Below are 15,242 nucleotides of genomic sequence, written 5' to 3'. Positions count from 1 at the left end.
GGACTTAACTATCAGGGGTCCTTTACCTTTACCCTTTTTTTAGGCCAAGACTAGCATTTTTAATTGCGATAAATGGAAAGTGAACTTCTTTCAGTGTGATTTTTTAAAATAGCACTAGCACATAATATTTACATCTATCTGGACCACAAAAAGCAGGCAAAGCTCCCAAAAGAGAGTTGCAACAACTAAGCATAGCGATAAGGGCAGCAAATGAGGGGAAAGACTTGGGAGTCAGTTCTTCTAAATTTATTGGGGCTTTTACCCTCTTCCTGTTCACAAACACACACACAAGCACACCTGTCTAGCAGGCACAATATAACCCAAACGCTTTATTTCATCGCGCATGTTGGCAAATAGGGTCAGTGTATCAGATTCGGCCCTCTCTGAAAGCTGAAAACAAACTGAAATGCCATACGGTGGCATTTAACTTCACGGCAGTGTTCTTGGCTTTCAGTTCCAATTAGCACCCAGTTCCCATTATATCAGACTTTTTCTGAGCATCCAGCAGCGTCCATTCCATTGGCCAGCAATGTCTGATTACAGTGTTGTTTCCCATTGCATTCTGTGCTGGCTTCCTGTTGCTGAGAGAGGGGAGCATCTGTGCCAGTTTGACTCATCAGCCCAAGAGGGATTGCTCCATCCATGCCTTGTCCGTGTACTTGGGTTCCCAATGCCTTTTTGTTTCTGAAGACAAGCGAGAGAGATGATGGGATAAAGCTCAGCTCTGGTCCCTGAGGTCTGAAGGCACTAAGATCTCACAAATATGCCTGTAACCTGAAGCGTATGTAACCTGAAGCATATGTAACCCGAAGTACCACTGTACGGCGTAGATGCAGCCTAGCCCTACACCTAGTCTACACCCAGGGTTTCCTCCAGATGGCCTGATCACTGAGCATTCACCCTGATTTGCTTGCACAAAGCTTCCTTGGAGGTTATACAGTGGTACCTCAGGTTACATATGTTTCAGGTTACAGACTCCACTAACCCAGAAATAGTGCTTCAGGTTAAGAACTTTGCTTCAGGATGAGAACAGAAATCGTGTTCCGGTGGCATGGCGGCAGCAGGAGGCCCCATTAGCTAAAGTGGTGCTTCAGGTTAAGAACGGTTTCAGGTTAAGAACGGACCTCCGGAATGAATTAAGTACTTAACCCGAGGTACCACTGTAGTCCAATCTATGTTGAGTATTTGTTCTGATTTGTTTGTCTGCAACAATGAGCGTCCACCCTGAGCATTCACCTTGCTTCTACTGTGTTTATATGTCTTCCCATTAATCTTTCTTTCATCCCACCTTTTCCAGTACGTTACTTTCCAAATCGCAAAAAGTCCACTGCCATTGTTTTGAAGTTACCTTGTTATGCTAAAATGGCAAAGGACTTTAATCCAGTGTCATGGTGCAAGTCTAAATATTTGACATGCACCGGAATCCCTTCCTCAAAATGCTGACAGTCTCGAGGAACCAATTGAGGGTGGGGAGGAAGAAACCGGCTGATATCTGAATGCTTCCCTTTTTGACGTGGCAAGCTTTATTCAAGTGATGTGCCTTGTGTGTCTACGTCACTCACCTGCCATCTTCCACATCTTCGATAGTCTCTGGCAACTGGATGTTGGTTGTCTCTGTTAGCAGAAAGGCCACCGTCCCAGACACCAGTGCCACCACACTGAATATCAAGGGAGGAAGGTATCTCCAGGTGTCATCTAGCAGCATGATCAGAGGAGCTATGGAGCTGGCCAACCGTGCTATGAATGAACAGCAGCCAACACCACTCTGCCTGCAAAGGTAACACAAAACAATTTCGATTGGAGATAAATCCATCAAACTGTTACACGCCATCCCAGTCTCTGAGCAGTGAGAGGTTCAAGGGGTTCCAGGCACCTTCCCAGAGTTTGGTTTCCTTGGAATGAGGGTCAGTGGAGACAGTGATGTCTTTAGGATATATGGCTTGAGCCTAAGATGGAGGGGCTGACAGCATTCACACTACAACAGATCTTGATTCTCCTTTAGTCACAGCCTTGGATTCCAGCACAAATCAAGCTGTGTTTCGTTCTTTTGAAGAAGATTTGGGAAATGTAGCCTCAGAAGAAACTCCCAAAGATTTTGCTTTATGTGGAAGGTATTTCTAAATTCATCTGGTAGGAAGGAAAGCCTAGAACTAAACATAAAATGTTGATAGATATAAAAGGAAAAGGAGGCTTTGCCCTGCCACATCTGCAATTGTATTATGAGGCAGCTTGTTTGTGTTGGTTATAAGAATGGATTGTATTGGATAATGCAGACATTTCAGACCTGGAAGGCCATGATTTTAAATTTGGCTGGCATGCAAAAAAGTGATTTGAAATTTACTGCATGTTACACACTGAAACTATGAAATGATTCATAGATGGTACCTAACTCCGAGCAGGTTGGCTAAGATGTATAAAGTACAATCAGATATGTGTTGGAAATGTAAAGAAAGGGAGGGGACCTTTTTCATACGTGGTGGACATGTAAAAAGATAAAAGAATTTTGGGGAATGATTTATAATGAGTTAAAAAAAAATGTTTAAAATTACCTTCCCCAAAAGACCAGAGTCCTTTTTCTTGGAAATAGCCCAGAGAGAAATTCCTAGGTGTCAGAAAAGCCTATTTATGCATGCAAAAACAGCGACCCAAATTTCGTTAGCCCCAAAATGGAAAATGAGCGAGGTCCCAGAAAAAGAGGATTGGCAACTTAAGATGTTAGAATATGCAGAACTTGCAGGTTTAACACATGGAATAAGAGAGCAAGAAGAACATATACTTAAAGAGAAGTGGAGAACATTTATTGAATATGTGGAAAATAATTGTATGTTTGATATCGATCTGCCGAGCTTGATCGATGAGCCGTGACCTCTGATTGCTTTACGATCGTCAATCAGCAGTTTATAACGGGTCCGGCACACTTCTTCAAAAGCTGCGCCACTGTTGCTCCCTTCAGGTCACGGCTTAGCAGAGTAGAACACAGCGGTGTAAAGCAGTCTTACTTCCTTCAAGCAAGCATACACAGACAGCTCCGTCTATTTACAGCTCTTTATTGAAACATTTCAGCCATCACTGCTGGCAGCCATTGCAAACATGTCTCTCTCTCTCAGATACACAGAGAGAACTGAACGTACAGGAAACAAGCTCCTCCTCAGCTTCCAAAACTGACGTCAGTAGGTGACGCACTCACTCAGAACACCTAACCATTTAAGTTCTGAACTATCACATTGTACACAACTGAAAATGCTGGCAGCATTAAGATAAATTCAACAGCGTAATTAATGTTTGAATGGTGTAAAAATGCAACACTGACTTGAATGGTTATAGTATTAGAAATGCAGGAGTGGGAGAGATAGAAAATGAACCATGGAAAGAGAAGAAGGGAAATCACTGGATATCAATAAGTTTGTAAAAAGCAACAGCCACCACCACCAGTGGATCTGATTGGAGCCCAAGCCACTTACCTGACCACCGTTGGGAAAAGTTCAGCTGTGTAGAGGAAGACGGTGGTGAAAGAGGCTTCAGAGAAACCCTTGCCCAAGATGGCCACTGCCGACCGGAGATGCCCATGCTCTGAGGGAGGAAGAAACAGGAGGCACGAAGATTTAAGTGCATACTGGAAATGTAGGTTTTTGCAACACTCTGATGCTCTGGCAACGGATCCACCTTTAAATATAAAAAATACTTTTCGTAGCTAGGGAAATGTACTGCAAGGTGTAGGATAAGGGTAAATGGATGGGAAGACGTATTATTATTATTATTATTATTATTATTATTATTATTATTATTATTATTATTTATTTGTATCCTGTCCATCTGGCTGGGTTTCCCCAGCCACTCTGGGTGGCTCCCAATTGAATATCAAAAACACGATCCAGCATTAAACATTAAAATGTCCCTAAACAGGGCTGCCTTCAGATATCTTTTAAAAGTAGGATAGTTGCTTATTTCCTTGACATCTGGTGGGAGGGCGTTCCACAGGGCGGGAGCCACTACTGAGAAGGCCCTCTGCCTGGTAGGATAGTTGCTTATTTCCTTGACATTTGGTGGGAGGGTGTTCCACTGGGCGGGTGCTACTACCAAGAAGGCCCTCTGCCTGGTTCCCTGTATCCTCACTTCTCGCAGTGAGGGAACCGCCAGAAGGCCTTCGGCGCTGGACCTCAGTGTTAAACCGGGATGAATGTGCACAAAAAGAGTACAACCTCCGCAAAATCTTTGTGCAAAGAAATCAAGGATGGCTCCTCAACGTCTTCTGGAGGAGCCCCGGGAGGCAAGTGATGCTGTTGCAGCTCACGTTATGACTAGATGGATGCTCAGTGATGCTGCAGAACTGGCCAGATGAGCCTCTCACCTGCAGGGATGGCTGCATTCAGAGCAATCATGCCTCCTGTTCCAATCAGAGTCCATGCCTGACAATGCCTGCGGCCAATGCGGTCCAAGACAACATACACACTGACTTTGGCAGGGATCTCAATGGCCCCAAAGATAAAATGTGTCATGTACGGATCCAAGCTGAAACCGCTGATGTTTAGACTGATGCCGTAATAGGTGAACGCCACACCAAACCTGCAAGGAAAACAGAGATGACTTAGGTTCAGCAGCTAGGAATATCAGGATCAGCCCTTGCAAGCCAAAGTTGACAGGTGGATGGGCAATCGTGTGATGCTATTACAGCACCACGTGATTGACAGGTGCCCTGCCCACCATCTTGCTCAGTTTGAGTTTGCGAACGAACTCCCTGCAGGACTCAGCAGGGTCGCTCTCCCTCGCATCAGTCAATGTGTGAGTGCAGAGGAGAGGGACAGACCCTGCTTAGTGCTGGGCTCAGGTACACAGAGTTCCCTTGTGCATCTGTCCATTGCTAAGTAGGACTGCTCTCCCTACACATCAGTTGATGTGGTAGAGAGAGCAATCCTGCCTAGTGTTGGGTTATTGCTTTGGGCAATGCCCCAAAACACCAAAACAAATAAGGTGAGTGCAGCAGTTCGGAGCCCAATTTCCCCTAATTTATCAGATTCATGCGACTTTATGGGGAGGGGAAGGACCGGAATTGATGTTCTTTGAGGGTAATACTACCTGGGCTACACAAATGAAATGGAATTGCAAACAGTGGAAAACGTACGCAATAAACTCCTGTCCAAAACTTGTTAGTTTCTCCAGGCTCACTGCTCAGGTATGTGTGTGTGTTTGTGTGTGCAGGAGAAAGATCAGTTCCATTGGGGCTGTAAAGTTCCAGAGAGTCAGGATTGCACACAGCCACCAACTATGTCAACAGTCATTTGGAATTACTCATTCCCAGTTGAGGTAGCGTTACATAGCGAGATGACATCTGAAGGAACCGTGCTCCATTTGTGGTGGGAGTTTCATAAATCACCGCAAACTAGCATTTGAAAAATATAGGTTGGTACACCGGAGAAAGCACAGCAATATGATGGTTTGCATTCCTCCTTTGATGTAAAATATTGCACACTCGCCCAAGGAAGACAATAAACACCTAATCTGACTTGGGGGGAAAAAACCAACATAGGAAAACCTGTCTAAAGATAATGTTACTCTGCAGCTTAATTCCCACCACAATTAACTGCAACGCCTTCCAAGAAAGAAAGCTGGCTCCATCTCTTTCAAAGTCGGGAAATAAGCGCAGTCATCAGTTTTTGTTCATACCATACGACGACAGAACACAAGGTGGTCTTCCTCAGCTTGGGAGTCTTCACCAGGTGCCAGTAGAAATAGGTCCTTGACTCCTCTATGGTCAGTGTCCTCCGCAGGACCTACATTCACCGCAAAGGAAGAGGAAAAATGCCCCTCAGTGCTGTTTTGCAAAGGCCAGATCCCATCATGACATCAAAGAGGAACTCATTCTCCTAGGATGGAGGCAGCGGGTTGGACTAGACCCTTTGTGTCCCTTCCAACTCTACAATTCTATGATTCTATGATGATGTAGCCAAGATGGTACCATCTGTGCACATGAGGGAGATTGTCAGCATGCTTCAGAGAACCCCCAAAGCCTACAGAAGCATGAAAAATAAATTCTGAGGGAAGGAGGGAAGAATCCATCTTACAGAGCCATCTTACAGAGTTTTGAGCATTTGACGGGTACAGAAGACTGGCTGTGGGAGCTTAGGAAGACTCCTTATGCTGAGTCAGGTCGCTGGTCCACCTAGGTGATGGAAGGGTCAAGTTGTTGGTTGAACCTGTTTATATGATTTTGTAATTTGGTGTGTCGCTTTTCACTCTTTGTTTTTATGACTCAGTTCCCGGCTCTAGGACTGGAAACACTCAATGAAGATCGGGCTATAAATACTGTGTATAAATATATACAAATTGATTAGTATAGCCTACACAAGCAGGCTTCAGCTCTCCAGGGTCTCAGCCTGACCTGGAGAGGTCGGGGATTGAACCTGGAGCCTTGTTGCATGGTAGGCAAGTGCTCTACCACTGAGCCACCTATTGGAGGGCAAGCATGGAAGACAGGAAAAGAGAGATAATGGAGTACTAGATTGGCTGGCTTGTTGGAACCCTGAGCAGGAACCCTCCACACCACATCATTTTGTTGCAGGTCTTACTCGTTGTGGTTGTTTTCTAGAGGTCCATCACTGCACCTGAGGTGCTGCAAGACCCCTTGCACTCACGTCTGGAGTTATCTTGGAGTCAAACTCTTTCTTGCCATTGACTTTGGCACATCTGGAAAGATAGCCATGCGCTGCCTCCACCTCCTTCTTTGTCAAGAGCCACCGGGCAGATTCTGGGAGCCACCTGGCAAGGGACAAACAAGGCATTTTGTAGATCAAGCGGGTTTGCTGCATCTGGGATTGCTGCAGATGAGGAAAACATCATCTCTATGCACACACTCCTGCGGGCAGTCAAGGCAAGATAGGGTGAGTGGCATTGACACTTTGGTTCTCAAAGTTACCGGGAAGAAGAGGTAAAGAATACAAGAAAGAAGAACCCAGGGAAGTCGGAGAAAGGGTGTAGCTGACAAGATGTGGTTGGGTGTGCAGGAAACCTTTTGAAGATCTTGGTGAATATTAGGATTTGGAGGATGAAATGTAGGTGGGTTCCCATGAGGCAAGATGCAGTGATAACAGCAAGAACCTTATTGAACTACATAACTGAGAAACAGGGGCAAAGCAACTGTTTATACACATTCCTGAAAGCCTGGGCCAACGTGATTGGCTGCCTAAACTTCCAAGCTGCAAATCATGACTAAGAGTTCAAGGGCCAATGGCAGAGGCCCAAATCCTGAATGTTCTGTGACTGGACATCATGTATCGAATCAGAACACAGGAGCTCCGAATCCTTAGTCCAGACTCAAGCTCAGGCAAACACAGAAAACTGAATACATAACAGAGGAGTTCCACAGTCACTCACCACCAAATGACGATGCTGAGGAGGCAGGGAGAGGTGACAGCCAACAGGAGCCAACGCCACGTCCGAATCAGGTAGGCCACAAGCGCCAAAAGCATGTACCCAAGAGACCAGGAAATGCCGCTGATGGTGCCACAGAAGGTGCGGTGCTTGACGTCAGTCCATTCTACAGCTGGAAGTTAATATACAGCAGCAGCTCTCAACGTTTGGACTCAGTTCACCTTCAACACAATCACGGTCAACCCCATAAACTCTAGCTGCAACGACTCAGCAGTCAAAGCTGCACTCCCTGCTCAACATTAGGGCGGGGCAAGAGGGGCAAAGCCCCACCCTACTCCCTCTCTATGATCAAAGACCTTTCCATATTTCGAATCGATGGAGGAAATTGCCACCCACGGGATGCTATCCTGATCAGATGCAACAGATTGCAGAGAGTGGGGACAGAAGTTTGCTGCAGCTAGTACAGTCATACCTCGGGTTACAGACACTTTGGGCTGCGTGATTTCGGGTTGCGCACCGCACCGAACCCGAAAGTACTGGAACGTGTTACTTCCGGGTTTCGGTGCTTGCACATGGGCAGAAGCGCTAAATCGCACTTTGCGCATGCACAGCAGCGCCGAATCATGACCAGCGTGTGCACAAATGCGCAGGTCGCAGGTTGCGAATGCTGTGGGTTGCGAACGTGCCTCCTGCACGGATCAGATTCACAACCCGAGCATCCACTGTAATCTTCGCAAAAGGAAGACGGCCATAAAGCAGTTCCAGATAGGTAGCCGTGTTGGTCTGTCATAGTCAAAACAAAATAAAAAAATTCCTTCCAGTAGCACCTTAAAGACCAACTAAGTTAGTTCTTGGTATGAGCTTTCGTGTGCATGCACACTTCTTCAGATACACTGAAACAGAAGTCACCAGACCCTTCTATATAGTGAGAAGGTGGGGAGGGGTATTACTCAGAAGGGTGGTGGGAATGGGTGATTGGCAGATAGAATTGCAACTTATTACCAAACTTAAAACCATGGAGAGACCTGGTCTGAACAAAGACATTGGATTCTTATCTCATTATACATGACAAAGCCATTTTTCACCTTCTCACCCCTTGCTTTTTCCTGTAAGACCTATTGCAGTCGTTAAGAGTCGTCAACAGGCTCATCACAGCTATCTGCCAATCACCCATTCCCACCACCCTTCTGAGTAATACCCCTCCCCACCTTCTCACTATATAGAAGGGTCTGGTGACTTCTGTTTCAGTGTATCTGAAGAAGTGTGCATGCACACGAAAGCTCATACCAAGAACTAACTTAGTTGGTCTTTAAGGTGCTACTGGAAGGAATTTTTTTGTTTTGTTTTGGCCATAAAGCAATCATTCTAAGAGTGGTTTGACCATTGATTCCTCTCCCAAGGGAACTCTAGCTCTGTGAGGGGAACAGGGCTTTCCTAGCAACTCTCGGCAAAAACTACATTTCCCAGGATTCTGTAGGAGAAGCTACGGCTGTTTCAAATGCCGTGGTACTTGCTTTAAAGGTAAGGTTTAGATGGGGCCAGAGAGAAAGAGGGTGCCCACGATCACTATTCCCATCAGCACGCGGAGGCATCCGGCCTGAAATGGAAAGAAATCCCCTCTCACCTCGGAACCTCTCACCTAATATCAAGGAGATGATGGACACACCTGTGAGTCCCATCCCACAGAGCGACCTCATGATGATGAACATCAGGTAAGACTGTGAAAACGCAGCCAGGGCCCCAAAGAACATCGTGGAAAGGAAAGACAGCAGAAGCATCCGCCGCCGGCCAAACCTAGGAAGCCAAAAGTAAACCAGCAGCACCTGTTTTCGTTCCCAGGTCAAAATCCCAGAAGAATTGCCTGGCCAGGTAAGGCCGCAGCCTGCACATCTCTCTCATGTCATTCACAGCATCTAAGCTTGCACAGGGGTTGACAGCCTTCCCAGGCCCATGGATAACTTTGTGTTTCTGGGGAAGTGGCACGAGTGCTTCCCCTTCTCGCTTCCCCCCCTTCTCCAAATAAGCTCCCCCACCCACCCAGAAAGACAGGGGGAGAAATGACTAGGGCCATCATTTGCTAGAGGGATTTTCTTATATGTGTTGAGAACATATGGGGCAAAAGAAGCCAATGCTTCCTTGCTGTCTTTTGAGCATTAATATCTCATCCGCTCCATCCTTCTCAACACAAGCTAACAGTGACGTCTTGTGGATAAATGAGCGCATCGCAAGTCATCCGAAATGGCAGTTTCCATATGACACAGTATTTGCACGTGTGTGTGTTTGTGTGTTTGTGTGTTTGTGTGTAGAGAGAGAGAGAGAGAGTTTATTAAGATCACTCCAATATAGGATTACAGTTGCGAGATTGTTATATGCACAAAGATGGAAAGCTACAGCTCCACTTACTATAAAGGAATGGCTGATAAAACTATTGGACTTGCCTGAGATGGCAAAGCTGACGTGCCCAGTTAGAGAAAAATAAATATTGACATTTATTCAAGACTGGAAACTTCTTATGGACTTTTTGCATGAAAGAGAAAATGAACTTGTAATATTTGGATTTGAAGATTGAAAAAAATACTGGTTTATAGAAGATAGAATGGTTGGATGTTAATGAGTCAATACTATGTTTAGCTGCAGGACAGAGAACCGGAAGTCTTTTCATCTTTCTTTATTATTTTCTCTATTTTTCCTTTCTTTGCTTTTCCTTTCTTCCTTTATTTATTTTTAAATTTGTAATATATATATATATATATATATATATATTGCTGCCTCTGTTCTTTTTTAGACTATGTATTTCAGAATATTATAGAAAGATGGGTATAAATTTTTGTTTATATTTGCACAAGTGAAGAAAGAAAGAAAGAAAGAAAGAAAGAAAGAAAGAAAGAAAGAAAGAAAGAAAGAAAGAAGAAATTGCTTATTTCACGAAGAACCAGGAAGATTTTCCCCAGTTTGCCGTAGCTGGTAAACTTCGTTAAAAGAGTCATAATAAATAACAAGATGAAATATAAAAAAATAATAATTGAAAGATGATCCAAAAAGAACTCCCTTAAGAGAATCAAGTCTTTTTGTCTTAAGACAGTCTTCAAAAGAATCCCCCTCCAATTTTTTCATAGCACCAGTAGCACCTTAAAGACCAACTAAATATAAGCTTTTTAGGTACCAGCTTTCGTGTGTATACACACTTCTTAAGATACTCTGAAGCAGAGGTTGCTACAACATATTCCTAGAGTGGCTTCCGAACCAATCTCTCTCCCCAGGGACTCTAGGAATTATATCTATGTGAGGGGAAGAGGGATCCTAACAACCCTCTCGGCACCCTTAACAAACTACGTTTCCCAGGATTCTTTGGGGGAAGAGCGGGAACAACTATTGCTGGAAGACAAATGTACAAGGTCATGCATGCCGCAGTTTTTGTTACCTTTTTTTATCTTGGTCCCGCTGCTGTTTCTTGATAGAGAGGATTTGAGCTTTTCAAAATAGTACAAAAAAACCTACAAAACCCATAGATAAAGATGATGGCGAGAGGAGGGTGCCTCAATGCCTCCTTTGTACATGATTACATAAGAAGAGTCTTGTCCGAGGCCTATCTTGCCCACTCCTGTTGTCCACAGGGCTCATCCCACAAGCAGGCTCTGAGCACAGAAATCCTCGCAGATCATTTCTACACTTTAATCCTGGCTGCAGGATCAAATGATCATGGCTAGTAGCCATTAGCGTCACTTTCAATTCTCTGAAGAAATGGGAGATGGTACTAGGGCTTTTTCCTCTGCCAGAACTCACTAGAATTCAGTTCCGGTGCCTCTCAAGTAGGCACCACTGGCATTATAAGAGAACGAGGTTCACGGTGAGTTCCTGCACCTCTGGAAAAAACAGCATTATTAATGGCCTCTCGTCAGCTTTAGCTCTTTTATTCAGTGCACGCTGCGCACTGAACTGCAGCAACAATCAATGTGCATTGATTTTTAGCACAGTACTATATATATATATGAGGGACACAGGTGGCGCTGTGGGTTAAAGCCTCAGCGCCTAGGACTTGCCGATCGAAAGGTTGGCGGTTCGAATCCCCGCGGCGGGGTGCGCTCCCGCTGCTCGGTCCCAGCGCCTGCCAACCTAGCAGTTCGAAAGCACCTCCGGGTGCAAGTAGATAAATAGGGACCGCTTACCAGCGGGAAGGTAAACGGCGTTTCCGTGTGCGGCTCTGGCTCGCCAGAGCAGCGATGTCACGCTGGCCACGTGACCCGGAAGTGTCTCCGGACAGCGCTGGCCCCTGGCCTCTTGAGTGAGATGGGCGCAGAACCCCAGAGTCTGTCAAGACTGGCCCGTACGGGCAGGGGTACCTTTACCTTTACCTTATATATATATATATCTCCAACATGCATTGATTTCTACTTCCTGTCCTCCCCCTCCTGTCTCCATTTAATACGATGGTCAGGACCTAATCAAGGGGTTCTAAGGCTCCGTCCAGCACCAGCGAAAGTGTGCAAATGAGTTTTCCAGAGTTCCACTCTTTGCCTGACTCCACAGATTATGCTGGAAGATCACAGTCTTCTTTCTTCATAGAGCAAGGGCAGAGGCATTCTCATTTATATTTTTTCAAAATGGCACTTTGCTTTCTCAGAGTGGTGGAAAGGTGGACCGGAGTCATGCCCTGACCCAGCGATTGTGATAGTATCTGGAGCCAGCCTGGGTAGGGACCTCCCCCTGACCCACTGAGAGAGCTCATTAACATAGCCCTGGGCACAAACGTCAAAAAAACCGAAAGGAGAGATCTGGCTTAACTCCAAGAGGTGAGACAACCAGGGGAAACCTTTTTTTTGGAGGAGCGAACCTGAGTTGTTAGCATGTTTGTAATGGAAGAAATGGGATTGTGAAGGAAATGTCAATTTTGAGTGGGATTGGCGTAGGAAATGAATTAGGAGGGGGAAGAAACTGAGTGGGAAATAGATCTGCAAGAGGGGGAAGAAACTGAGTGGGAAATAGATCTGCAAATAGACAGTATTTTATTTAGATGTATGGCAGAGGTGTTCAGGGGCTGATTGTCTCAAAAGAAGTGGAGTTCTGAACAGCACTCAGGGGCACCATGATGTCTTCCCTGCCATACATCCCAGTGCCCACAAAGTTTTCTTCCAGTTGAGGTGGGTTTAGGATTATTCCCATGGAGGGTTGATAGGAAAAGGTTGTCTGTCTTGGGGGGGGGGGAGGGAAGTAGTTTTCCAAGGTTGTACAGTTTGAAAATTCATATACGTCTTTGTAATTAAAGATTTATCTACCTAAGACTTGGCAGTGAGACAGGTGAGGCAGAGATGGGCAGAAAGTGGATCAGGGATCTACCAGCAGCTCTCAAAGTACTTGCAGCAGATCAGCAAATATCCTCATTTGTTTAAGAATAGCAACAATGAATAATCTCCACACACCCCCGGGCAAAACCCCCACACATCTAAGTTAGGCTCCAACTTGAAGAAAGCTTTGAGTGAAAAACAGAAGTTGATTTTTGTGTGGGAAAGGACTGTGGTCCTTCAGTGCTGGTACTGAAAACAAAATATTGGGTTGAGCATGTGCCCAGAGGCAACATATTCCTCGATTCCAATAATTATGCTGCTTTTTACCCTGACCCCAACAAACCACCTGGCTGCAGTTGGTGGACTTCAAGATAATAATAATAAATAAGAACTACAGTAGATCCCACAAGCCAGAAGTCTGTCTGCCCATGCACCAAAGATCAAAAGTAAACTCTACTCACCTGTCAGACAAGTAGCCAAAAAGTACAGACCCCAAAGTAACACCAATGAAGAAAAAGGTAGCAATTGCCTGGTTCATGCCTTTCTTCTCACACACCAGATCCCACTGGAAGGAAGTATCATGTATTGTAATTAAGGTGACCCAGATTCAAAACAGGGATAGCTGGGCAGAAGAGGGGATTTCAACTGGAGTAGTTTGCATGCGAAACCAACCAAGCCCAAAGAGTGCTCTCTAATGGTTCCTCATAAACAACTTGGATGAAAGAATTTTTTTGGGGGGTGCTCATCCAATTTGCAGATGGCACCAAACTGGGAGGGGCAGCTAATGCTGCCAAGGGCAGAATCAGGATTCGAGATGACCTTAAAAGATTGGAGAACAAGGCCCAAGTGAACAAAATGAATTTCAATAGGGACAAGTGTCAGGTTTTACCGGCTGCACAAATATAAAATGGAGGACACCTGGCTGACATGTGAAAAGGGGGTCTTTTCACGAGTCAACAGCGTGATGCAGCAGCAAAAAAAGCTAATGCTATTCCAGGCTGCATCACAAGGGCTCGTCCTCTTTCTCACCCAGATCCTTTCATTGCAATAGAAGTACATCAAAAGCTTACCTCAGTGGCCGTGGTTGATGCATATTGTGAGGAATCGTAGACCCAGCCATGCTGGCAGCTCAGGATCGATGAGGCGTTGTCCAGCTCCCAGGAAGAATTTTCCAGCAACTGAAACTGTGACCTAGAAAACATCTTGCAGGGGCTCAGTGTCCCGTCAGGCTCTTTTGGGAGGCCTATGGAGAAGAGCTCATCCTGGCTGAGATTGGAAGTGCCAGCAAAGGCTGGAAGCACACAGTGGTGAGGTGGAGTGGCAGAGATGAAATTGTGGAGCAGGAAGTGCATGGGGATCATCAGTCTGGGAATGCAAAGCATCAAGAAGACCAGGATCTGGTATCTCCCAAAGCCATCCACCTCCCGGAGGACATCCTCAAACATCATCGTGCTAGGGAGGGAGGTTTGGTACAGAGCAAACGCCTGTGCACTGTACAAACAGACCGAGCGACTGGGGAGAAGCTCCAGCCATTTAGCAATTAAGTACCTTAGCGAAGCAAGTTTAACATGGCAGTTTCACAGAAAAACAAGTTGCCTTACAAGACCGAACCCTTATCATGTGGTTCAGGAGAGACAATCCCTTAATGGCGAGCTCACAAGAGCGGTATTGTATTCTTTTCAGCTTCTTGGAGGAAAAAATAGAGCCCAAGGCAGACAGGAACGAGGAATCTGACCTCTTGAACTGATAAGCAGCTCTTGAAATAACTGGATCCAGCCTATATTCCTGGTGGTAGAGTTAATGTAGTACCAGTAAGAACTATTATAAGCGCTTAAGCACCAACACTGGATACTGATGAAGAGGTTAAAGAAATTTTTTACTCTCAGCTGGATACCATCCTATCAGAGACAAAAGAGGTTTAAAGACTGTCTCAAGGCAAATCTAAAAAAAAAAAGTAGTATAAACACCAACAATTGGGAAACACTGGCCTGCAAGTGCTCCAATTGGAGAACAGCCTTTACCGAAGGCTGCGGAGAAGGCTCCTTAGATGGCGTGGCTACTTAGATGGCTTTGAAGACACTTGAACTCAGGACGCAAGGGAGAAACATGCTGAGAGGAAGGCACACTTGGCAAATCCATACTGTGATCAACTCCTGCCTGAAAACCAATGTCGTGTGGATCCAGAATTGGCCTCCACAGTCACTTACAGACTCATTGTTAAAATCGTGTTTATGGAAGACAATCTTACTTGGCTATGAGTGATCGCTGAAGAAGAAACAGTAAGAGAGCAAAAGTGTTCAGATGGCATGGACATGGGCAGCTGTTGTTGTTGTTACTAGCTGGTAAAGGTAAAAGTACCCCTGACCCTTAGGTCCAGTCGTGGACGACTCTGGGGTTGCGGTGCTCATCTTGCTCTATAGGCCAAGGGAGCCGGCGTTTGTCCGCAGACAGCTTCCGGGTCATGTGGATTAAGCAGTTGATATATGTGTGTTTTTCCTAATTAAATAAAAGCCAGCCTTCTCTCAGAGACAAACATTGTTAATGTGAAAGAAGGAACTGCTGAGTAATGACCTGTTTCTTTTCCCCAACCAGAGT

At 45.4% G+C, this 15,242-nt stretch overlaps 1 protein-coding gene across 1 annotated transcript; it reads right to left on the bottom strand.

Moving 5' to 3' along the window:
- Positions 1-302: 302 nt before the first annotated feature.
- On the bottom strand, positions 303-14,396 carry LOC309365707 (solute carrier family 22 member 7-like). The gene is made up of 10 exons (XM_081904076.1): positions 13,718-14,396; positions 13,109-13,212; positions 9,005-9,159; positions 7,369-7,537; positions 6,630-6,753; positions 5,662-5,768; positions 4,349-4,563; positions 3,462-3,570; positions 1,563-1,769; positions 303-684 (listed from the first exon to the last, which is right to left on the bottom strand). The coding sequence occupies exons 1-10, from the start codon at positions 14,093-14,095 to the stop codon at positions 483-485; spliced, it is 1,770 nt and encodes a 589-aa protein (XP_081760202.1). The 5' UTR covers positions 14,096-14,396; the 3' UTR covers positions 303-482.
- Between the last annotated feature and the right edge of the window lie 846 nt (positions 14,397-15,242).

This window comes from Podarcis melisellensis (assembly GCF_964234715.1).
Source record: "Podarcis melisellensis genome assembly, chromosome: 3".
NCBI classification, from domain to species: domain Eukaryota; kingdom Metazoa; phylum Chordata; class Lepidosauria; order Squamata; family Lacertidae; genus Podarcis; species Podarcis melisellensis.
This window is presented reverse-complemented; position numbering and strand designations above follow the sequence as displayed.

What these genes read in the sequence shown, in the direction of transcription:
- LOC309365707 (XM_081904076.1), bottom strand. Translation starts at nt 14,095, where the DNA reads ATGATGTTTGAGGATGTCCTCCGGGAGGTGGATGGCTTTGGGAGATAC. An exon ending in CATCAACCACGGCCACTGAG is followed by an intron (nt 13,213 to 13,717) that starts GTAAGCTTTTGA and finishes ACTTCCTTCCAG; the next exon opens with TGGGATCTGGTGTGTGAGAA. An exon ending in CATCATCTCCTTGATATTAG is followed by an intron (nt 7,538 to 9,004) that starts GTGAGAGGTTCC and finishes ATTAACTTCCAG; the next exon opens with CTGTAGAATGGACTGACGTC.